The 25,099-nt window shown below is 41.3% G+C and overlaps 1 protein-coding gene across 1 annotated transcript; it reads left to right on the plus strand.

The window, feature by feature from the left end:
- The first annotated feature begins 1,425 nt into the window (after positions 1-1,425).
- Positions 1,426-23,409, plus strand: L1TD1 (LINE1 type transposase domain containing 1). Its single transcript, XM_043573342.1, has 4 exons — positions 1,426-1,457; positions 5,316-5,375; positions 17,856-18,900; positions 21,335-23,409. Exons 1-4 carry the CDS (start codon positions 1,426-1,428, stop codon positions 22,979-22,981), a joined length of 2,784 nt encoding a protein of 927 aa, XP_043429277.1. The 3' UTR covers positions 22,982-23,409.
- The last annotated feature ends 1,690 nt before the right edge of the window (positions 23,410-25,099 follow it).

Genomic DNA, 25,099 nt, shown 5'->3' on the forward strand with positions numbered 1-25,099 from the left:
CTTCAATTATGCATAATTCTTTCCCAATTGCTTTTTTATATTTAACTCAAATCTCATCAAAATCCCCAAACAAGGTAAGGTCACTGATGTAAGAGGTTCATATTTTATGTAAGTACATGTATGTGTAGAAAAATCTGAAAGAATGTAAACAGGTTGTTGGAGGTATCTTGGCTTCCCTATACTTTCTTGTATTTAACAGACTTGTTGCAATGTGCATGTATTACTGAATTCTAAGCACTGGGAAAGGTACTTTAACTGAATTATCTCAAATTCTCCCAACACCATGAAATAGGTATTATTTTGCCTACTTAGTAGATTCTTAAAAAGTAGCTCAGAGAGGGTAACTAACTTACTTGAAATCACACAGCTGGTAGAGTGGTCGTCTTAACCCAACAACCCGAATCTGGAACCAGCTCTTCTGAGTGAGCATTACTGCATTCCAAGAACACAATGACTGTGCACAGTGATGAGTGGCTGAATAGCACAAGTCCCAGGATGCTGGGACTCGGATCCTAACTGACGCTATGGAGTCCAATAAGGTACTTCTTAGAGGAAGTGTCATCAAAGCAAAACTTTGTTAGAGCAGTGCTTGGCACATAGCACATACACAATAAATATTTGACAAATGAGGGGCGTCTGGGTGGCTCGGTTGAGTGTCTGACTCTTGGTTAGGGCTTAAGCCCTGCATTGGGCTCCAGGCTAACAGCATGAAGCCTGCTTGGGATTCTCTCTCTTCCTCTCCCTCTGGCTCTCCCCCATGCTCTCTCTCTCTCTCTCTTTCTCTCAAAATAAATAAACCTAAAACTTTTTTGACAAATGAGTTGATTGACCTAGAAAGGAGGGTAGAATTTGGGTGAGGAAAGGCATTCCAAGCAGAATAAATGTCAGGGCTGTGTTTCAGCCAGAGAACTCCAGGCTCATTTCCTTCAGCATTCTGCTACAGGTCCAAGAACACCTTTCCTTTCAGGTTTAGGGTTGTCCTGGCAGGTGGCAGGGTGTCAGCTTGGTAATCCAACTAGAACCAGGCAAAATCTTCTAACCTGACAGGTAAGTCAAGTCTAAAGAGCTGGGCAGACTCCATATGAACTGGTGTCAGGCAAGGAGCCCAGCACAAAACTCACCCTATTTGCCCAAACCTCCTGAGTAGTTTGTCTTAAAACTATTCAGGCGTCGGGCACCTGGGTGACTTAGTCAATTAAGCATCCGACTTTTGATCTCAGCTCAGGTCATGATCTCATGGTTTAGTGAGTTCGAGCCCTGCCTGGAGCTCTGTGCTGACAGCTCAGAGCCTGCTTGGGATCCTCTCTCTCCGCCCCTTCCCTGCTCACAGGTCTCCGTCTCTCTCAAACATAAATTTAAAAAAGAATTAAAAAAAAGAAATTATTCAGGCACACCACAAAGTGTGGGTCAGGTGACCACGATGCCATGGCCTTCCCTCACCTGCCTGCAGCTATCAGGTGGGCACTTGTGCAGAGGACCCAGCCCTGAGACTGTCCAAAATCACAGGGGAAATGGCAGAAAATTCACTGCCACCATTGCCAGTAAGAGTGATTTGTACATGTCTGGAGGTTTTCTTAACCCCCCGACTTGGGTTTCATACTATTTCTGGCATGGTCTTTAATTCCTGAAGCTAGGTTGAACTTTTGTGTGTGTGTGTGTGTGTGTGTTTATTTATTTATTTTGAGAGACAGCGAGATAGAGAGCACGTGGGGAAGGAGCTGAGAGAGGGAGACAGAGAATCCCAAGCAGGCTCCATGCTGTCAGTGCGGAGCCTGATGAGGGACCCGAACTCACATGCTCTGAGATCATGGCCTGAGATGAAACCAAGAGTTGGACGCTTAGCCTACTTAGCCACCCAGGCGGCCCTCAGCTAAACTTCTTACACTTAATCTCTTGGCCTCAAAAACGCTAGGCAGCTGCATTTCCTGTGTGTCTCCTTATAACTATAGGAATCAGCTGTGTGCTTGTTTTTAGGATTAACATGCTGAGTACCTCTCCACTCCATTCATACAATCATAAAAGAAATGCCAAGAGGAAGCCATCCAACTTCCTGGAATATTGGAAATATTAGGAAATATTCCAGTCAGTGGAGTGCACCAAGTGTTCTTTCTTACAGCCAAGGAGTTTTACACCAAAAACTGAATGTAGACATAGTAACGCTAAGCATTCATAAGTTTTTGACATGGTAATTTTGACCATAATTATTTTGGCTGTCTCTCTTATTGAAATGTATTGAGATGTAAAACAAAATGTAAGTTGAACTTCTCTCAGATTAAGTTCCATTAATATTGTTAGTGTTCTCAAATATTACTGGACAGAATAAATAAAGCAGTATACATTTTTTAAAAGTTTAGTTATTTTGAGAGAGAGCAGGAGGGGGCAGAGAGAGAGGGAGAGAATCTCAAGCGGCCTCTGCCCTGGGAGCAGCACAGAGCCCAACATGGGGCTCAAACCCACGAACCTTGAGATCATGACCTGAGCCAAATCAAGAGTCCGATGCTTAACCGACTGGGCCACCCAGGTGCCCCAAATAAAGTACTCTGTTACCATAAAAAACCCCAACTATTCAAGCCCACGTGCCCTCTGGAATGTCCCTGCAAACCCCAGAGGCAGCAGCCTCCAGCTGGCAACCGTGTCCTCCAGGGCAACCAACAGCAACTCCACCTTTACAATAAATAGGCCTTGATTGGCCTATTAAACTCAGGGCTCAAGGCTCAAATATTCCCCCCCCCCCCCCAAAACTGCCAGCACACAGGGCTGGGAGGTTTTACTCCTTTCAACACCTAATCACAGTCCCTTTATTATGCTTAATGCAAGTGGCAGTTAATCTCTTAATATCACGTATACAGTGTTCAGGGTTTCCTTTTTGTTTCCTGTTTTGTGTACTCTTCAAATTATTGGAGCCAGGATCCTAACAAGCTCCACACAGGCGGCATTCAGTTAATGCAATCGGTATTGTAGGGCCACGGGCAGGCCACCCAAACGGGCCACTATGACAGAACACTGACTCGTGCCTCGGTCCCGCCGAAAGCAGGAAACAAATCTCCACAATGAAAGGTACTCTCCCTTTACTAAGAAGTAAAAAGACATCCTTATCCCCGAAGAACTTTAAATTAAAAATATTTCTCTTTATTTGATGTTTATTTGTTATTGAGAGAGAAAGAGCATGAGCGCGGAAGGGGTGGAGAGAGAAAGGGAGACACAGAACCTGAAGCAGGCTCCAGGCTCAGAGCCTGACTCTGGGCTGGAACTCACAAGCCCAGAGATCGTGACCTGAACCGAGGTCAGACGCTTAACTGGCTGAGCCACCCAAGTGCGTCCTCCCTACCCCCACCAAGAACTTTAAAGCTACCAGAGCTTAGAAACAAAACTTGTTACTTTTTCCCTCATCTATGTGAGCCCAGATCCCACTTGAAATCCTTACTAATTGAGGGGGGGTGTGGCTGGCTGGGTGGGTAGAGTATGCAACACTTGATCTCAGGGTCAGGAGTTCAAGCCCTTTATTGGCTTCGAACCTAAAAAACAAAACACACACACACACACACACACACACACACACCCCAAACAAAAAAAGCCTTTACACATTAAAGCTCCCAAGCATCCCTTTTCTTTATCCCACCAATTCCTCACAAATTAATTGTCTCTGTGTCTAAAAAGTACAAACTCTGCCTGCCTGGGTCATTTCTTAGGTCTCATTTCATTATTGGGCCTCTGTACACACGTAATAAACTGGCACTTTCTCCTGTTGACCTGTCTCATGTAAACTGAATTCTCAGTCTAGCTTGAAGAGCTTGAAGGGCAGAGGAAGAATTTTTCTTCCTTATAATATGTTGTTTAAGTTTCTTTTAATGATTTAAAGATTGACATTTAATCTTTGCCCCCCAACCCGCCTTTCTTTTCCCCTTGATATTTATTTGTTAAAGAAACAAGGCCATTTGTCTGGTCTGGTTTCCATCATTCAGAATACGGCTGACCGCATCCCTACCCTGTCACTCAGCATGCTACTCCAGCTCATGTATTTGACCTAAACTGCAACTTACATTCAAACACTTGATTGTACTATTTGATTTTAATTTTTTCCATTTGAGTGATTTTATTAATAATGCCAGAGAGGCAGAAGGAGTTTTTTAAAAAGACTACATACTGTGAAAAATTGACATGACTGGAGCCATTTAAAAATATGGAAGGGTGCCTGGATGGCTCAGTCAGTTAACCATCCGACTGAGTTTTGGCTCAGGTCAGGATCTCAAGATTTGTGAGTTCGAGCCCCTCATTGGGCTCTGCATGGACAGTTCGGAGCCTGCTTGGGATTCTCTGTCTCTCCCTCTCTATCTGCCCCTCCCTACTCATTCTCTCTCTTTTTCTCTCAAAATAAATAAACTTAAATAAAAAAAGAAATACAGAGAGAGATAGCACACCTGCCTTTGGTGTAACTGGGCCAAAACCTCTGGACTGGGCAGTATAGCAATTATTTGAAGCAATTGTCTGAGAACTTAGCAGGACAAACGTCCTGATCACAAGCCTGATGGTTGTGGACTTTCTGAAGATAGAATCTATAGTCAATGTATAACCCAGAGTAGCTTAGCTGTTAAAACACCCATTTAAAAAAAATTTTTTTTAACGTTTATTTATTTTGAGACAGAGAGAGACAGAGCATGAACAGGGGAGGGGCAGAGAGAGAGGGAGACACAGAATCTGAAACAGGCTCCGGGCTCTGAGCTGTCAGCACAGAGCCCGATGCGGGGTTGAACTCATGGACCGTGAGATCATGACCTGAGCTGAAGTCGGACACTTAACTGACTGAGCCACCCAGGTGCCCCAAAACACCCATTTAAAAAAAACCCCAAAACACCTTGTTTTTCTTTTCTTCAATTAGGGTATTGCTCCCTTCCCCCTCCCTTGCTTTCACCCTACAATCAGGACACTCTGCACATTTACCTCAGTCTCTGCTCCCGGAATTGCAATTCTTTGGTCCCACGTAAACATCCCTCTGCCTCTCACTGTGGCTCTTTATTTTGAGGTTAACAGTGCTTTTCCAGTATCCCACACACATTTAGGGGGCAGTGCTGGATATCGAGACTTCACTGCTTATTAGCTATATAACCTTGATTGGGTCAACCTCCATCTGAATCTTGTAAGTCACGCCTGGGGAGCGCATCCACCCAGGACAGGACCCCAGAGTCTCCAACTCAGTACAGCTCCCTGAACTCCTGGTCCCCCCCACCCCCCTTCATTCTGGAGACCGTCAATGGTTAGCTGCCCTGTGAGTACCACCAGTCTCATTGGGCAAGTCTGCTCCGTTCCTCATTCCCCAGGAGAGCTGAGTACATACTTGCCATCCGTCGAGGTACAGTAGGTAAATCAGTGAACAAAAGGTAAGATTCTTGTCCTTGTAGTCTATATTCTAGTGGGGAAGTGGAAGGGACACATTCCAAGAAAACACGAAATTTGAGTTGAATGGATTCGTTGAAATTTCTGGTAACTGGGAACCAAATAACGAGGGTGATATGAGAGGGTGTGTGACTCCCTCAGAAAGGGTGGTCTGGGAGGCCTCTTAGAGGAGTTAACATGGACCTGAGTCCTGAGCATGAAAAGAACTGGAAAAAATAACTCACAAAGGAAATAGCTAGTGCCAAGGCCCTGAGGCAAGAATTTCAGTGTAGGAGACGGGTTCTGTTCTGGGGAGTAGAACTAAGACAACAGTTAAAGAGGGGTCAGGATGGGGTGAGAAGTTAGAAATGTTATTCTACCGGAAATGGAAAGCCACAAAGGGATGGTGTGGAGACGGACTGCAGAGACCAACAGACAAGGGAGAGGTGGCGGGTTCCGACTCCGCTGCAGCCAAGGAGAGGGACAGAAGTGGACAGATTCAAGGGTGTGGGCATTAAAAAGAAAGAGGGGGGGTGGGCATTGAAGAAAAGAGAGGAATGGAGAATGACCCCTGGGGTTACAGCCTGAGTAAACTGGGCAATTAGCGCCGACCTTATTGAGATGCAAACCTGGAGTCGGGGCGGGTTTGGAGGAGGTGGAGACTGGGTGGGGGTGGGGCGGGGTGGGAGGTTGCGTGCGGAGGGCGTCAGTGGGGGTGGGGTGGGGCACCTTCCTCGCGGAGCCGGAGGCTGGAGCTCAGGTGGCGGCCAGCAATGGGAAGTCAGCAGGCGCTTCAGGACTGGAGGAGGTGTCCAGGGGAGGGGGCGAGGCAGTGCAGGTTGCGAGGGGATTGGGCCTAGGGACTTGCAAACTCCGCACGGGGAGGGGAGGAGCTGGCAAAAAGTGCTGAGTCCGTCCTGCCTCCTTCTCTGGCACGCGTGTGCGCCCTCAGGCTGGATCCCTTCTCCAGGTAAGGCTGACAGATGTGGGGACCAGGGCCCCTCCTGGGACCCTCTCGCTTTGCTACCTGCTTTGCCCCGCACCGGCTGGTGAGAGAGGCACCTTCCCGAGAGTCCTTTACCCCCAAAAGTAGGGACATTGAAAAGCGGTGCCAGGGGCCCTGGCCTGCTCAGTGAAAAGAGTATGCGACTCTCGATCTCGGGGGCCTTGAGTTCGCGCCTACCTTGGGCGTAGAGATTGCTAAAAATGATAATAATAAACTTTTTTAACAAAAGGTAGAAATAACAGTGCCAGGAGGAGAAAATACAGTCAAGGACGCCAGGCAGTATTTAAGTACTGCCTTCAAAAGAATGGTGGGGGAGGTGCAAATTTACTTGGTATTTTTGGGGGAGCAATGGAATGAGTGAGAGCTTTGAGACCAGGCGGACCTGGATGTCCCATGTGTCCTCACTTCCTAGATGCGAGGCTTTGAGCTTAAATCTCCAACCCATTTCTTCACAGTATTCCCCATAAACTGTAGAAGTAAAGGAAATAGATTTATTTATTTAAAAAAATTTTTTTAACATTTATTTATTGAGAGACAGAGCATGAGCAGGGGAGGTGCAGAGAGACACAGAATCTGAAACAGGCTCCAGGGTCTGAGCTGGCAGCACGGAGCCCGACACCGGGCTCGAACTCAGAAACCGCGAGATCATGACCTGAGCCGAGGTCGGCCGCTTAACCGACTGAGCCACCCAGGCGCCCCAGGAAATGGATTTAAAGACGACGACGGTTTCGGCCTTTCCTTGATTGGGAGAAATGACTGAATTCTTTCTCAAACGTCAAAAGGAATATATGTTTACTGCCAAAATGTCTTAGAAAATCGACCCCAACTAGCACAAAGAAACAACCACCCTCTTTCCCTGTGCCTCTGGTTACCTCCTCAGTTGTGGCTCTGGATCTTTCCCTTCCCTTCTGTCCTCTCCTCAGGTCCTCTCTCGGACATTAATAACTTTGTATCTTTGCATACTTCTGTGATCCTATGAATCTAAGCAAACACAGCTAGAGAAGAGCCTTTTTTTCCCCTGTACGTACAAAATGGGGTGCTTCTCTACATATTAAACCTTAAACTTAAATTCCGTATGGTGGACTTTGTTTGAACCCTAGGCACGGAGACAGCTGTGCAGAAGACCAAGCCCTGTTCTGCAGAGAACTTTCTTCCAGGTGAACGGCCTTCACTGGGTAAGCAGCTGAGACTTGGCGGTTGAGCAGCTGGGTAGCTGCGGAAGTGGAGGGCAAGAGTGCCTGTGAGTAGTTTAGAGTGAATTGGGCAGTTGACCTTTGGACCAATGAGCTGTGAATCTTGGCTGCAGATGGGGTAGGCGAGGGATCCTTCGCCTGGGGCTGTGGTTGTCTGCCCTGAGGAACGGAATCTGAGATTTTGTCACCGCTCGCGATCGCAGGTATTTTCCTGTGTTGAAGGTGTCTCGTGAAACAGTTTTACACTCATTATGTCGGATTAAAAAGTACTTTAGACCTGCCACTTGATTTTGTTAAATAGGTTAAGAAGATCACATGTTCTCTGCGCACCTGGGTGGCTCAGTCGCTTGAGCGTCCGACTTGGGCTCAGGTCATGATCTCCGGGTTTGTGAGTGCGAGTCCTGCATGGGCTCTGTGCTGACAGCTCAAAGCCTGGAGCCTGGTTTGGATTTTGTGTGTCTCTCTCTTTCTCTGCCCCTCCCCCGCTTGCACTCTGTCTCTCTCACTCAAGAATAAATCAACATTAAAAAAAAGGTCACATATTCTGCATCTCGCATTTGTTATTTTGATAACTAAATTCCTGTCAGTGATAACGAGGATAAATATGTGTTCTCTTTCCTACCCAAGATCCTAGACATCCTGAAATTCTATCCGCCCTGGGTTCAGAATCCCTAATCAGGGTGGAAATCAGGATCTGCAAACAGTGAGGCTGGAGCAGACTTGCCAGGTTTCAGGTCAGGTTGGACTGTCCTGAAGAGGGGTTTAGTGTAGGAAAACTTTGGAGGCTTATAATCAGTGCAGCTGTGAGTTTGGATTTATGTTTTAAGGAACTTGAAGATCCACTCGAGGGCTCGCTATGGAAACTGGAACCTGTTAGGAAGGGCGAGAAATCTTTAGCAATTCACACCCCAAGGCAATGGGTGGGGGGAGGATGAATACAGTTTCCCTTAATCTCCTGGATGGACCAGCTTGTTTTGGTTTGCACTTCCTTGGCCTTAGCTGCCTTCTTTTCATATGTTTATTATCAACTTGCATTTCCTGTAGTGAATTTTCAAAATGGGCTGCTGGTTCTTAGTGGTTTCTTTTTTTTTTTTTTTTTTTTTTTAATTTTCTGAATTTGCTGCTATACTATCGATTTCCTTTTAGCTAGAAAAAGAACAGTTTATGCTCCCCACGCCAATCTCTGTGGCCACGCAGAGTTTGGTTTACCATTTCTAAACTACGTACAAGTATCTGGGGTTTTTTCTGAGTGCAGGGCAGAAGAATAAAGGAAAAGACTGACTAGAACTTTCTCTAAATGGCATTATACTTTTCCCATTTTTAATTACCCAAAAGGTTCTGATAATTCCCAGTTCCCCTTTCAAGGTGAAGTGGTGGACATTTGCCCCAGCACTGGCTAAAATCCATTTTTTAAAACACTAGAATCTGTTGTGTTTTGCATTTTCCTGATTCATAAAATTGACCATATTTTCACATTTACTGTTCATTCTCATTTCTGTGGTTTTGTGTGTGTTTACAAAAATGAAATTGTACTATATGTGTTTTCTGCAGTTTGGTTTTTTTTTTTTTTAACGTATCAGGGACATTCCAACTGGTGTGTTAGGTCTCTAAATGTACTCTGTAAGAGCTGCTTATAATTCCATTTTGTGGTAGACCTTCCTTGGTTCAATCCTCCTACTAAAAGGCATTGCTTTCTGGGCTTTTGTCACAAAAGGTTCAGTGCTAAACCTTTTGTCTTTGTATTCTTAAGTACAGGTAGTTGTATTCCTGGCCTAGGTTCTCAAGGAGAGAGTTATGTGTATTCTATTTGATTTTTAATAGGTTTTCCAATTTCCTGAAAAGTTGTAACTATTCCCACTCCAGATAGATAAAAGAGATCACTTCTTTTTATTATTATCTCTCCAGCTTCTGGGGTTGGGCACCTTTTCAAATATTTGGTATTTCTTTGTATTCCCTCTTTTTGTTTATTTTAGCTTATTTTATATAAAATTTTAATATAAGAAACATTAATGATCTTTTGTGGCGGTTTAGAATTGTTACTTCCTCTTCTGTGAATTACTTTGCAGTTCAGAACTATTTAATTAGAATTGTTCTGTATATTCAATGGAAACTTCTGGATATGGATCCTTTTAAAATATTGAATGTTTTATTGACTTTTTTTTTTCTTGAGAATACTGATGTGATGAAGGGTTTGTGTTTGGTTTTTACTTTGTGGATCAATATTTGATTATTTAAAATTTTTTTTGTTGTTGTTTCTTTGTTTCAAGTTTATTTATTTACTTAAATAATTTCTACCTCCAATGTGGGGCTAGAACTCAAAAGAGTCTCCTGCTCTACCAACTGGGCCAGCCATGCACCACCGATTATTTAAAAAAAAAAAAAATTTTTTTTTAACGTTTATTTATTTTTGAGACAGAGAGCATGAACGGGGGAGGGTCAGAGAGAGGGAGACACAGAACCTGAAACAGGCTCCAGGCTCTGAGCTGTCAGCACAGAGGCCCGACGCGTGGCTCGAACTCACGGACCGCGAGATCATGACCTGAGCTGAAGTCGGATGCTCAACCGACTGAGCCACCCAGGCGCCCCACGCCACTGATTATTTAAAAGTTTTGCTAGGATATCATTTATTTCCTTTATATTTTTTTATTACCATGCATTTGTAAACCAGCTTAAAAAAATTTTTTTTAATGTTTTTATTTTTGAGAGAGAGAATGGCAGAGTGTGAACGGGGGAGGGGCAGAGAAAGAGAATCTGAAGCAGGCTCCAGGCTCTGAGCTGTCAGCACAGAGCCCGTTTGCAGGGTTCGACTTACAAACTGAGATCACAACCTGAGCCAAAGTCCCTCAAAGGACTGAGCCACCCAGGTGCCCGGAAACCAGCTTTTTAAAATCCTTATACTGGATCATTCCTCATGCTTAGTTTCTCGCACTTTGTGTCTCTAAGGAAAATTTTTACTTGGCTTTTGGTTTTATTTTTTGCCCTTTTAAATTTCTACCTTTATCTCCTCCTTTTGACTTTCCTTTTCTTGGTTATGACTTGGCCACATTGTTGTGCTTAGCCACGTTGTTTGGGGCACAGATAATTTGTTTTGGATTATCATAAGTGAAAAATGTTCTTCGCTTAATTTCATACTTTTGTCCTGGGTAATGCTTTATTTGGTCTCTATTACCTTTGTGCTTTAATTTTTGTGCATTTGTTTGTACAACCTTGGCCTTATTTTCAGTTTTCTTTGAGGTTTTGTTCTGATAGTATCTTTTGTAGGACATACAGAGCAGTCTGTGTTTCAGCTGGGAGACCTCTGGTTTTCCTTAATGACTTTCCGTGTTAAAAATGTCAGAACGGTCTCCTGGCTGGCTCAGTCCCTGGAGTGTATAACTTTTGATCTTCAAGCCCCATGTTGGATGTAGAGATTACTTAAAATTTTTAAAATCTTGAAAAAAAAATGTTAGCACATCCAAGCATACAAGAATAAGCTCATACCCATTACCTAGATTCAAGAACAGGTGTCTTCCCCATTTGTGTCATCTATTCTTTTAACTTTTTTTTGCTCAAGTATTGTATGTATGTATGTATGTGTTTATTTATTTATTAATTTATTAGAGAGTGTGCGCGGAGGAGGGGCAGAGAGAGAGGAAGACAGAATCTGAAGCAGGCTCCAGGATCTAAGCTGTCAGCAACAGAGCTTGAACTCACAAACTGTGAGATCATGACCTGAAGTTGGATGCTTAACTGACTGAGCCACCCAGGTGTCCCATGCTGAAGCATTTTAAAGTAAATCCCTGACGTGTCGTTTCACCTTTAAAAACTTCAGTATTGTTGTGTAACTGTATTCAACATTGTGGGAGCATATCATCATATTATATAATTGTCAGATCACTATTTGTACACCTGAACTACCATAATATTTTATCAACAGTACTTCAGTTAAAAATTTTTAAGTATTTGGGGCGCCTGGGTGGCTCAGTCTGTTAAGCATCTGACTTCGGCTCAGGTCATGGTCTCACAGTTCATCAGTTAAAGCCCCACGTCGGGCTCTGTGCTGACCGCTCAGAGCCTGGAGTCTGTTTCAGATTCTGTGTCTCCCCCTCTCTCTGCTCCTCCCCTGTTCATGCTGTCTCTGTCTCAAGAATAAATAAACATTAAAAAATTTTTTAAGTATTTTTATTTATTATTTTTTTAATTAAGTATTTTTTTCTTTTCTTTCTTACTTTTTTTAAAGTTTATTTATTTTGAGAGAGGGCACACGCAAAAGAGGGGCAAAAAGAGAGGAAGAGTGAGAATTCCAAGCAGGCTCCGTCACTTACGTTGACTGAGCCACCCAGGCACTCCTAAACTTAAGTATTTTTAAAACAAAAAATTCAAACAATTTTATTAAATGATTCATGAATGGGTCTACATCCTTTCTAGCAAATAGTGGGGAGCACCAAAGGTCTGGAGAAGAGGAAAGGTTTTTAAAGGCAGGACAAGGAAGTCCTACACAGAAAAAGGATTCAGGTGAGGTCCCCTTCATCTGGGGACAAAAGGGTGGATTATCTCCTTGTCCTTGGGGGACGGAGTGGGCTCATGTGACAGATTATTGGTGCTGACCAGAAAATTCCCGATTGGCCTCTTAAAGGTTACGTTTCTGGGTTGAAACTGCAGTTAGTAGGTATTAAGTCTTAGTTTACTGACTTGGGGCCTTAACCTAAGTGCTGCCATTTTGGGCCTGTGGTTTTCTTTGAATTATCATCTATCTCTTTAAAAATGGCATTTCTTAAATAACCACCATACTATCACAACTAATAAAATTCCTATTCCTTAGGATTGTTTAATGCTCTATCTGTATTCAAAATTTTCTGCTCTTCAAAAACAAAGTTTCCTGCTTTTCTACATTGCTTTGTTCAACCCAGATCCAGATCCAGATAAGGGGACACGCAGTTCCCTTGGCCTCCTAAACTAGATTAAGTCCCTCTATTGAAGCCTTGTGGAAAGTCCTCCCCGGTGGACTTTACGGCTGATTCCTCAGAGTTGCTTTGATTAGCTTCAGGTGTAATGCCTGGTGTTCGGTTTTCCAGTTTGTCATTAGGAGGGATGAAATGTGTATAACTAATTTTTATCATTTTTTGTATTTGTAGTCATCCTTACATTTATTTTTTTGACCTTTTCTCTGAACTAATGAAGGTGTTTAGTATACATTTTTCCTTTGACCTCCTGTTGTTTGTACTTTAAGTGAATGCTAAGTGTAAGGTTTTTTGCAACTAATATATTTTTTTGAATAGTTAATGTAGTGACTTACATTCATAAATTATTTGTTTTAAACTCTTACAGTGCTGGGTTTTGTTTGTTTTTGTTTTGTTTTTTTATTTATTTATTTTATTTTATTTATTTTTTTTTCAACGTTTATTTTTTTGGGGACAGAGAGAGACAGAGCATGAGCGGGGGAGGGGCAGAGAGAGAGGGAGACACAGAATCGGAAACAGGCTCCAGGCTCTGAGCCATCAACCCAGAGCCTGACGCGGGGCTCGAACTCACAGACCGCGAGATCGTGACCTGGCTGAAGTCGGACGCTTAACCGACTGCGCCACCCAGGCGCCCCTGTTTTGTTTTTTTAAAGAGAGTGCAAGTGGGGGAGAGGAGAACTGACAGAGGAGAGGAGAGAGAATCTTAAGCAGGCTCCACACTGAGCGCGGAGCCAGGCGCAAGGCTCTATCCCACAACCCTGGGATCATGACCTGAGCTGAAATCCAGAGTGGGATGCTCAAGCAACCCAACCCTGAGCCACCAAGTGCCCTACATTTTTGTTGTTCTGTTTTTTTGGGTTTTTTTTCCATAAGCTCCATGCCCAACATGGGCTGTCAACAATGACCCTGGGATCAAGAGTTGCATGCTCTGGGTGGGGTAGGGACACATGGTTGGCTCAGTCAGTTAAGCATCTGACTTAAGCATCTTGGTTTAGGCTCAGGCCATGACCTCATATTTCCTGAGTTCAAGCCCCATGTTGGTCTTGGGATTCTCTCCCTCTCTCAGCCCCTCCCCTGCTCATGTGCCTGCATGTACATGTCCTGTCTCTCAAAATAAATTAAAAAAAATAAAAAAAATAAATAAACTTAAAAAAAAAACTTCCTTTTTCCTGATCTTTAGAAGACTTTGGGTACCAATAAGGTAAAAATTGCTTCTCACTTTTCAAATTTAATTGTGAAAGTTTAATAATAATCCTGTGTTTGAACTATGCTTCATTTGCTGTTGTATCCCCCTTTTTCTTTACAGTGTATTTATTTGTGCCTTTTCTCTCTAGGTTGGTCAGTTGTCATCAGAGGTTAAGTGTTTTCAACTTTTGGGGTCTATTTCATTCTTTATCTAGCAGTTTAACTCCATTTCATCCTTTCTACTTTTTTTAATATTTTAAAGTCTAAATTTCCTTCAAAGCACCATTTTCACTACCTACTATAAGTAGTTATTACTGACATTCAGTATTTTTAAATTTCCTTCAGTTTTTGAGCGAGTTATTTTGGAATTTAAATATCTGTATCCTTTAGTATTTGAATTCCATACACAGAAATTTTTCTTTTATTTTTTTTTTAATTTTTTTTTTTAATGTTTATTTATTTTTGAGACAGAGAGAGACAGAGCATGAACGGGGGAGGGTCAGAGAGAGGGAGACACAGAATCTGAAACAGGCTCCAGGCTCTGAGCCATCAGCCCAGAGCCTGACGCAGGGCTCGAACTCACAGACCACGAGATCGTGACCTGAGCCAAAGTCGGCCGCTCAACCGACTGAGCCACCCAGGCGCCCCTTAGTGTTTATTTTTGAGAGAGAGAGCATGAGTGGGTCAGAGAGAGAGGGAGACACAGAATCCGAAGTGTAGTCTCCAGGCGCTTAGCTGTCAGTACAGCCTGATGTGGGGTTCGAACTCCCAAACCATGAGATCATGACCTGAGCTGAAATCAGACCCCTAACCCACTGAGCCACCCAGGCGCCGCCCCCTATGATTGTCACAGCCCTTTTGTAGTAGTCTTCAAAGTTATTTTTTTTAAGCTTCATCATTGTGGGCAAGATGTTTCATGCTATTTTTTTTTTTTTTTAACTAATAAACTTAATTTTTGGAACAGTTTTAGGTTCACACCTGCATGGCCCCTGCCTCATCATCCCACACCAAGTGGTACATTTGTTACAGCCAGTAAATTTACATTCATGTATCATTATCCGTCCGTAGTTTGCATTAGGGTTCACTCTTGGTGAGTGAATTTTCTATGAGTTTCTGTGAGTTTTGACAAGTACATGGCCTGTGTCTGCCACTATCATACAGAATAGTTTCACTCCTAAAAATCCTCTGTGCTCTGCCTATTCATCTTCCTCCCCTCAATCCCTGAGAACAACTGATGTTTTTTCTGTCTCTATACTTTTGCCTTTTATAGAATGTCATGTAATTGGAATCCTGTAGTACATAGCCTTTTCAGGTTGGCTTCTTTGACTTGGTAAATTTGCAATTTAGTTTCCTCCATGTTGTCTAAATGTCTTAGTAACGCATCCCTTTTTGGCCCTGAATAATACTGCATTGTTTGGATATACCCCAGTTTATCCAACTACTGTAAAATACCTTGGTTGCTTCTCAGTTTTGGCAGTTCTGAATAAAGCCGCTCTAAACCTCAGTATGCAGGTTTTTGTATGGATATAAATTTTCCACTCCTTTGTGTAAATACCAGGGAACACGATGGTAAAAATATGTTCCGTTTTGAAGCACCTCCCAAACTGTCTTCCAAAGTAGCTGTGTCATTGTTTCATTTCCATAAGCAGTGAAATGAGTGTTGCTGTTACTCCACATTCTTACCAGCACCTGATGTTAGTTATTTTGGATTTGGCCCTTCTAATAGACATGTAGTGGTACCTCATTTTAATTTGCATTTACCTGATGACATCTTTCCATATGCTGACTTGCTATCTGTGTATCTTCCCTGGTGAGGTGTCTCTTTGGTTCTTTTGTCCATTTTTAATCCGGTTCATTTTACTTTTACTGAGATTTAAGAGTCCTTTGTCTGTTTTGAATAGCAATCCTTTATCAGATGTCTCTTTTGCAAATATTTTTCCCCAGTATGTGGCTTGTCATCTCATCTTGTCTCAGGTTAATTTGAGTTTTGTTTTTTTTTTTCCTTTCTGGATTGTTTGTTAGCTATGGAATTAACTGCCTATGGGCAGATGATTCACAAAAGTGTATCTTGCAGAGCAGAAACTAGGGTAGGTTAGGTTTTAGAACCACTTATCTCATTCTCTATTTCAAGAGCACCTCAAGCTTGATATGTTAAACGAAATTTGCTCTTCCTTTAAAACCTGTTTTGTTTTTTTTTCCTTGGGGTGCCTCGGTGGCTCAGTTGGTTGAGTGTCCTACTTCGCTTGGGTCATGATCTTGCAGTTCCCGAGTTCACGCCCTGCATCAGGATTTCAGCTGTCAGCGTGGAGCTCTGTTTGGATCCTCTTTCTCCCTCTCTCTATGCCCCTTCCCTGCTATATGTTCCCCTTCAGCAGATGCTTGCTCCAGCCTTGCTTCTGGAATGTACTTTCTTCCATTCTTTGCCATGTAGCTGCTGCTCACTTCTCAGATTCAGTGTGAGCTACTTTTGCAGGGAAGCCTTCCTGGATCTCCCTGAATATGTCAGCTGACACCTGGTATAGACACTCATGACCCTCGACCCTTACTTTGTAAGTTGGCACAGTTGCCATTTGATATTTATTTCTCCCTAGATGTTCACCCCCTTGTAGGGGAGGTTCCATGTCCATTTTTACTCAACATCTTTTTCCTTTGCTATCCATAGCATATAGTCTGCTCAATAAATGTGATTGAATGTCTGGGAACTTGGATGGCTCATGTCTGCATTCAGAAGTTTTACCAGGATTATATATAGATGGATATGCATCTTTTATTAACCTTGCCCCAGATCTAGTGATTTTTGTTTTTTTCAATCACATGACTCCAGTCCAGAGAAGTTTTCTATTACTATATGTGGTTTGTATCCTCCTTCCATTAGATGCTTGGAAGGTTTTCTGGTTCTGTTCCTCAAAGGTATGGCCAACACTCATGAGTCCTATTTCCCCTTTCTCTTCTGTTCATATGCTTCAATAATAGCTACTAGTTTTGTTTATTTACCTTAGTCCCCTTCCATGAAGTTGCTGAATCCTCTTGAAGGGGGTCTAATTTTTCTTTTCATACCTGTAAGTTCAAGCAGTTTGGGTCTTGACAGCAGTGATGAATCAGCATGTGGTACAATTTTTAGTGTAACAGTAGTCCACTCAAACGAATACCTACTAGGCTTTGCAGAGGAAAAGATTAAGGAACAGGCATCCCAGCTGTTGTCCAAAGTGTGTCTATTGTCCATAGCCATTTCTCATCCCTGTTAATTAAGGGATGAAGGGATGGGAGTGGTTTCTCCCTTTCCACCATGCAGGGTCAGGACAGCAGGGTTGAATGATTAAAAACATAAATGAACAGCCTAATTGAGTCTCCTCAAGCAAAGGTCCAGGGCCTCTGTGACGTGGGAGTAGGCATGGATTTTAGTTATTCTGTTCCCCTCAGGTATTAATATTTGCATTCTGGGAAGTAATACTCTTAATTGACTTAAGCTGGTTTTAAGAAAAATTCTTAATGTTAACTTTCTCTGCAATCAAAAAAGGGCCTTCTGTTTTTCCATTATGATTCCATCCAAGTCACCTTAAGCGTTAAAAATTTGGTATGGTGCACTCTTTTTAAAAAATGATTATTTTTGAGAGTGCGAGCAGGGGAGGGGCAGAGAGAGGGGTGGGGATCTAGGGTCCCCAGTGGGCTCTGCACTGACAACAGCAAGTCTGATGATGGGGCTCGAACTCATGAACTGTGAGATCATGGCCTGGGCCAAAGTTGGGATGCTCAACCTGCTGAGCCACCCAGGTGCCCCTGGTGCACTCTGTTTTAATAATGTTTATTTTCCTGTAATCTGTTTGATCTTGACAGCGAACATAGGCAGCAAAGTTAATAGTATGGGAAACTGGCCGATTTCCATCATTATTGGTTGATTTATGGCATTCAAATCTTTACTTGAATGGGGTATTAATCATATTGTATGAATTTTGAATTCTGATTTTTTTTGTTGTTTATGTGCATATACCCATGTGTTACCCTATGTAACCTATGGTTTACCCTTTATATTAAATTGTGGAGTACTCAGTTTACTTAATAACCACGTTTATATTCTTGGTCGTTGTGCTTCTCAAAATAATTGTTAAGTAAACAAGTTACTTTTTTTTTTTTTTTTTTGTATTTCAGATAATCTTTTTAAAGATATTTGAGTTTGGGGGAGTCTAGCAGACCTTCAAGAACAAAAATTACTCTTCAGGAAAATAAAAACGTGTCCACAATGTCCCTTATACAGTCAGAAATTGATAGACTTGCAAGGAAGCAGGAAAATATCACTCATAGGGAAAGAATTCAGTTGATAGAAACTGACCAGGAAATGGCTCAGGTATTAGATTTAAAATGCAAAGACATGTCAGCAGTTGTGCTGATGAAGTTTAAAGGCTTGATGGAAAATCTGGATTTAATGGTTGAAGAGATAAGGGACTCTCTTAAAAATGACCTAAAGGAAATTTTAGGAGTAGAAAGTAAAATACCTGAAGTGAAAAATCCAAAGAACTCCAGTACCAAAAAGGAGTGCCAACAAATAAAAGGTTTAGCCACACAAAATAAAGGATTGGTAGAAAACATAGAAGGAGCAAACTCTAAAATAGTTGAGGATATTGAAAATTTGACTTTTAAAAGAAAAGAAATAAATGAGCCAAGTAGCAGATTAGACCAAGCTGAAGAGTACAGTACTAACCAAGGTAAGGAATTGTCCTATGAGGAGTCACAAAATTACAAAGTCATGGAAAGTATGGAAGAAGCCATAAGCAATATAGATAACACTTGGGGAGATAGTAGGATCCATATGGAAGAGATTGGAGAGGGTGGAGTGGTCAAAGCAAAAAGAAAGGAAAAAATTCCTCAGAATTTAAACAATAATAAAGTGAAGATTCTAAAAACCTCCAGAGAAGATGAAGGAGCAGTACTTAGGTTGGCAGCAGACTTTTCATCGGCAACACTGGACATCGGTAAGCAATGGAGTAATGTCTTCAACATTCTGAGGGAAAATGATTTTGAACCTCAAGTTCTATGTCAAGTTAAATTAGCATTTAAGTGTGATGGTGAAGTAAGGACCTTTTCAGATATTCAAAGCCTCAGCAATTTTACTAGCCAAAAACCGCTTATGAAAGAATTACTGAAGGATATACTCCCACAAAGTGAAAAAATAAAGAAAGGAGGAAGAAGATACGGGATTCGAGAAAAAGTGGTAAGTATATATAGATCTTTGGAGTTTATGTATGAAGTAGAATAGTTGGTAAAGTTATTCTGAAGTTTAAACCAATTTTTAAGAAATAATTTCTTAAAGGGGCGCCTGCGTGGCTCAGTCAGTTAAGTGTCTGACTTCAGCCCAGGTTATGATTTCACGGTTGGTGAGTTCCAGCCCTGTGTTGGGCTCTGAGCTGACAGCTTGGGGCCTGGAGTCTGCTTTGGATTCTGTGTCTCCCTCTTTTCTCTGCTCCTTCCCAGATCACGCTGTCTCTCTTTCTCACAAATACTTAAAAAGAAAGAATTCCTTAAAAGGAAAAGCATGACATTAAAAGTAATGACTTAAAGGCTCTTTTTCTTTTAATGGGTGGCATTGAAAGCTTGCAATAGGTTAAAAAGATTTGAGTTGCTCTGAGAAGAGATTGTACATATTTATTATAGACATTGAAAGAAAATGAATTTATATATATGTTATGTATTTAAGGATAAACACTAGAATAGTGGCTTTTAAAACAGTAGGAGGAAGAATAGAAATAAATAAGTTCAATTAAAAGCCCTCAAGCAATAGGATTATGAAAAAAAGTATCAGGTATAATTAGGTTGAAATTTCAATGTATAAAGTAGTCCTGCTAAGTCCTCTTTATTAACATTCAGCGAAATGCAAATCTATTTTACTAAAGCCTATCAGAGTGTTCATTAATATTAGTATTTAGCAATTATCCATTTCATGTATAAAGGTTTTTGTTTCTTACATTGTATTAGAGTATATTCCCATGTTTATTGGTTTCATTGAAAACACTGTATTTTCTGAATATTTTTCATAATCCCAATCTTGAAAGGTAATGCCTGTAGTATACTGTAGAGATTCCCTCTCTCTCTCTCTCTCTCTCTCTCTCTCTGTCTCTCTCTCTCTCTTTAATCTTGGATGTGTATGTCTTATTTTTGTGTATGGTATAACATAGTAATCTAGTTTCATTCTTTTGCATGTGACTCTCCATTTTTCCTGGCACCACTTATTGAAGAGACTGTCCTCATTGCATGTTCTTGGGTCATTTGTCCATAAATTAGTTGACCATATATGTGTGAGTTTATTTCTAGGCTCTCTGTTTACATTGATCTATGAGTCTGTTTTTATGACAATACCATATACCATACTGTTTTGATTACTATAGCTTTGTAATATAGTTTGAAACTAGGGCGTGATGCCTCCTGCTTTGTTTCTTTTTAAGATTGCTTTGGGTATTGGGTCCTTTGTGGTTCCATACTAGTTTTAGAATTGTTCTATGAAAAATGCCACTGGAATTTTGATAGAGATCACATTGAATCTGCTAATTGCCTTGGGTAGTATAAACATTTAACAATACCAATTCTCCCAATCCATGAGCACAGAATATCTTTCTATTTATTTGTATCTTCAGAGGTCTGTAGCTTAAGCCAGTATTTTTGCTGGGTTCTCAAAAGAGTACCTAATTTCCCTGCCCTCTCAACATTTTTTAGTATAACATCTTTGCAAAATGACAGTCTAGAATTAGGAAATACACTTGGATCAACAAATTCTTTATTTGAGAATCAGCATTTAATCCTAGAAATTATTCCCTGGAGATTTGCACAGATGAGGCAACTAACCTGTTCTAAACAGTCTGGGAAGGTTGAAGGACAAATATCTATCAACCAACCCCAAATAGGGAAGAAGAGCCTTTTGTAACAAGGAGCATTAAACGGAATATTCAGAGGCAAGTACAGGGTTTCAAGAAATGTTAAGGGTTAACTTTTATATTGGAGACATTGTCTTGAGTACCTAGGCTGTCCTATTTAACCCTCCACAATAATCCGAAGTAGTACATTACATTAGATGCTGTTCTAGAGGGCAAGTTGAGGCACCAGTAGCAAATGTGACAGCTGGATTTAGGAGGTTGTACTCTTAACCAAAGCATGCTTTCCTTTTGAACAATGTGGCTAGAACTTGAAAGTGGGATCTTTAAGAAATATTAAATTTACTTTTGTTTCTTTGGGAGAAAAGTAAATGTGAGTGGGGGGTGTGGGTTGATAATATTCCTGAAATTAGATCGCAGAGTCTCATTACCATACTTCCTGCATATACTCAGACATTCACAAATACAAGTTGTTCTTGAGAGTCAGTCAGGCACAAAACACTTAAGTATTGGGAATATAGAAGGAACATAGTAAACATGACCTGATGGAAATTTGTTGCAAGTGCTACACAGATTGCAGGTGTGATGGGATAATCATAGAGTAAACTTGACTTGTTTGGGGACTTAGGCATTCAAGAAAAAGTATTACCTAAATAATTTTCCAGCTATTTATTTGATAATTGTTAAAATGGCAGTCAAAATTAAATTTAGACAGTGAAAGCATTAATTCCATTAAAAGGCACATGATACTACTTATTTATTCATTCAATTTTTTTCTTTCAGGGAAAAACTCTACTAGATTCAAAGCATGGAGCTGGGGGAGATGTTGGTGATGGCTTGAGCTTTCTATTTGTTAAAGAGGTTAAGGTTGCTGAGCCACAGGAGGTGAAGAACTTAGAGACCCAGGAGGAAGAATCTTCAGAGTGGGAGACAGAAGAGGAGGAAGAGGCCTCAGAGTTGGAAGGGGAGGGAGGAGAGACCTCAGAGCTGGATGAGGAAGAAGAGGCTTCAGGGATGGAGGAGGAGGGAGAAGAGACCTCAGAGCTGGATGAGGAAGAAGAGGCTTCAGGGCTGCAGGAGGAAGAAGAAGAGGAGGCTTCAGCATTATCTGAGAAACAGGATTCAACCTTTCAGTGTCATTCTTTGGTAAATACAAAATGTGGAGTTGAGGAAAAAACCAGTAATGGCTTGGAAATTGTTCTAATTAAAGAGGTAGAAGATTCTGAGCCAGAGGAGGAAGAAGGTTCAGAGTGGGAAATGGAAGTAGTCCTATCGTGGGAGGAAGGAGAGGACTCTGAAGTAGAAAATGTAAAGCCTGCCTCCCCAGTTGAGAGAAAAGAGGCCTCATACGGACCTAAAGAAATTGCCTATAATTATTTGGCTCCCAACTTTGAGAAGGAAAAACTAGTGAAACACCAGATATTACAAAAAACCCAGAATAAAGAAGAAACAGCTACACCTAGAAACCAGGGAGTTGGGACAGTTTGTCCAACTTGGTGTTTTGCCTCTCCCTCAAAATCACTGGAGAGAAGTTCTGATGAGCAGAAAAGGCATTTATGTACAAAATCAAGTACTCCATCAGGAATCTCCAGATTTTCAAGGGAAACAGAGAAAGAGAGACAGAAAACTCTACAAACAGGTGAGCAAACATCTAAAACAGACTTAATACAAGAGACAGAAGAAAACTTTAGAAGAAGTATAATTAACAACTTCAGAGAGATCCAGGAGGAGGTTGCAAATATTAAAAGTTACCTTCCAGAAGTCTTGGAAATAAAAAACTCAATAGATGTTCTCAATAGCAGAATAGACATACTTGAAGAGAGAATGGACAATCTAGAAGATCATATTGAAGAATTCTCTAAGGATACAATGCAAATGGCCAAACAGATAATAAATAGAGAAAGGTCAAGAGACATAGAAGATAGATCCAGAAGCTCCAATATCCGTTTGATAGGAATTCCAGAAAAAGATAATAAAGAAAATGGAGCAGAGGAAATAATGAAGGAGCTCATTGAAGAAAACTTTCCAGAGCTAAAGGATTCAAGTCTTGAGATTGTTAGTGCTTACCGAATACCTAGTAAGATTGATGAGAAGAGACTCACTCCTAGACACATCTTGGTGAAATTTGGGAATTCCAATGATAAAGAAAAGATCATAAAGGCTTCCAGAAAGAGAAGAGAGATAACCTATAGAGGAACAAGAATCAGATTGACAGCAGACTTATCATTGGATACTCTAGATGCTAGAAGTAAATGGAGCAATATCATAAAAGTTCTGCAAGCAAAAGGCTTTACACCTAAAATCCTATACCCGGCCAAATTGGCATTCAGTTTTGAAGGTAAAACAAAGACATTTTTTGATACTGAAGAATTCACAAAGTTTATTTCTTGCATACCCTCGTTGCAAGAATTACTGGAGGATCTACTTTAGCATCCTAGGATGACTATAAATACATGTACACAATATATATTACCTTCCTCCCACAGCAAAAATCAATAAGGAAAGGTTGAAAATAAAATGCCACATTTCTACCCAGGAGGATGGACCTCAAACAGTGTATTTGGGGAGTAGGGGAAGGGAAGGTTACTTTGTTGGCATAGTTAAAGGGTGTTTTCAAATGGTGTTAATCATTGTAGCTTGCATAGGAGTAGACTTTTCTAAACTACCGGGGAGAGGGATGGAATCTGTTTGTAACCAGATAGGAAGAGGTGGGGTAAAAGTAATAGAAAAGCACTGGAAAAAAGATGACAGAAGTTAAATAGGAAAAAGATGGAAAAGTTGAACTTTTGAGAAGGATATTCAATTTTAATGTCATGATGTCAATCTTGAATCTTTATATTAAATGTTTTTCCTTTGAATATGCTTCATTTGCTTATGTTTTCTATTTTACACTTTCTAATCTATTTTGTCATTAATGTAATTAAATTTTACATTTTATTACATAAACCCATCCAAGGGAGAGGTCAAATGTATTGTCAATTGTTAGTCTAGAATAAAAAAAAATGGGGGCGCCTGGGTGGCGCAGTCGGTTAAGCGTCCGACTTCAGCCAGGTCACGATCTCGCGGTCCGGGAGTTCGAGCCCCGCGTCGGGCTCTGGGCTAATGGCTCAGAGCCTGGAGCCTGTTTCCGATTCTGTGTGTCCCTCTCTCTCTGCCCCTCCCCCGTTCATGCTCTGTCTCTCTCTGTCCCAAAAATAAATAAACGTTGAAAAAAAAATTAAAAAAAAAATGATTTGTAATGTATTGATAACTGAAGAAATTAAGAGACTGATGTAATCATTTTATGGCTTTTGTGTCAAGGGCTTATTTAGTATATTCAGTTTACAAAAAAAAAAAAAAGGTCCAGCTTTTGAAATACACTTCTTTTCTCAGTTCAGTCCTTCTGACTCTGGCCTTCATGGGCCTTTCTGCAAACTGATTGCTATTTCAAATGCCCTGGCCTCAGTACACCTGGCTTGGAGTTCTAATTTTACTGTGTGACCCCAGGCAAGTTACTAATGCTTCTTGAGTTCAGTTCTTTCATCTGTACCTGGGTTCATTCTTTCCTCGTGGGTGTCTTGTAAGATTCTGCAAGGTGATATTTGTGCCCAACATGATACACCTCAGTAGATGGGAAATCCTTCTTTGCGGCCAATAGATCTAAAGTAAGGCTGGTTGCCCTCCATTTTTTATTTTTATTTATTTAAGATTTTATTTTAAGTAATCTGTACACTCAGTGTGGGGCTTGAAGTTACAACCCCAAGATCAGGAGTCACATGCTCCACCGACTGAGCCAGCCAAGGCACTCGCCCCACCCCAGTTTTTAGAATGAGTACCACAGGAGTCCATTTCCAGTTATGTTGTGAGCATGTGGGTGGGAAAACTGAAGATATTAATCGTAGGTACTCCATTATCATACTTTGCTGCATTGTATTGCTATTACTGGCTAACAGGGTTTTTAATCCCAGCTTTCTGTTTTTAATGTTCATTTATTTTTGAAAGAGCATGAGTGGGGGAGGGGAAGAGAGGGAGGGTTACAGGATCTGAAGCAGGTCTGTGCCGACAGCAGAGAGCCTGATGCAGGGTTTAAACTCAACCGCGAGATCACGACCTGAGCCGAAGTCTGATGCTTAACCGACTGAGCTATCCATGTGCCCCTCCTAGTTTTTCTTTACTTTTGTAAAACTAAAAGTACTTTTTTGCTCTGCTTGTGAAATGATACAGGATGTTGAGAAAATAGTACTGTCCCATGTACCTTTCACCCTTCTTCCCCAGTGGTAAAACATCTTGCATAACTAGGGTTAAGTCACAAGGAAGGATTCTTCCCTAGATCCTTTGGAGGGAGCATGATCCTGTCAATACTCTAGTTTCAGACTTCTGGTCTCTAGAATTGTGTATTTTTGTTTTAAGCCACCTACTTTGTTATAGTTTGTTATGGCAGCCCCAGGAAACTTTATATAGTGTTTGTGAACCCCGTTTGACACCCATGCACTGCTTTCTTTTAGACTAATAACCTGTTTCTGTAGACATGTGAGGGTGGAGAATTATAGGTCAAGGAGCAATTCTGCT

This window comes from Prionailurus bengalensis, chromosome C1, assembly GCF_016509475.1.
Source record: "Prionailurus bengalensis isolate Pbe53 chromosome C1, Fcat_Pben_1.1_paternal_pri, whole genome shotgun sequence".
NCBI lineage: Eukaryota > Metazoa > Chordata > Mammalia > Carnivora > Felidae > Prionailurus > Prionailurus bengalensis.

Coding starts and splice junctions, on each gene's coding strand:
- L1TD1 (XM_043573342.1), top strand. CDS start 1,426: ATGGCCTTCCCTCACCTGCCTGCAGCTATCAG. Junction 1,458..5,315: donor CACCTGCCTGCAGCTATCAG/GTGGGCACTTGT, acceptor CTCATTCCCCAG/GAGAGCTGAGTACATACTTG. Junction 18,901..21,334: donor ACGGGATTCGAGAAAAAGTG/GTAAGTATATAT, acceptor TTTTTCTTTCAG/GGAAAAACTCTACTAGATTC.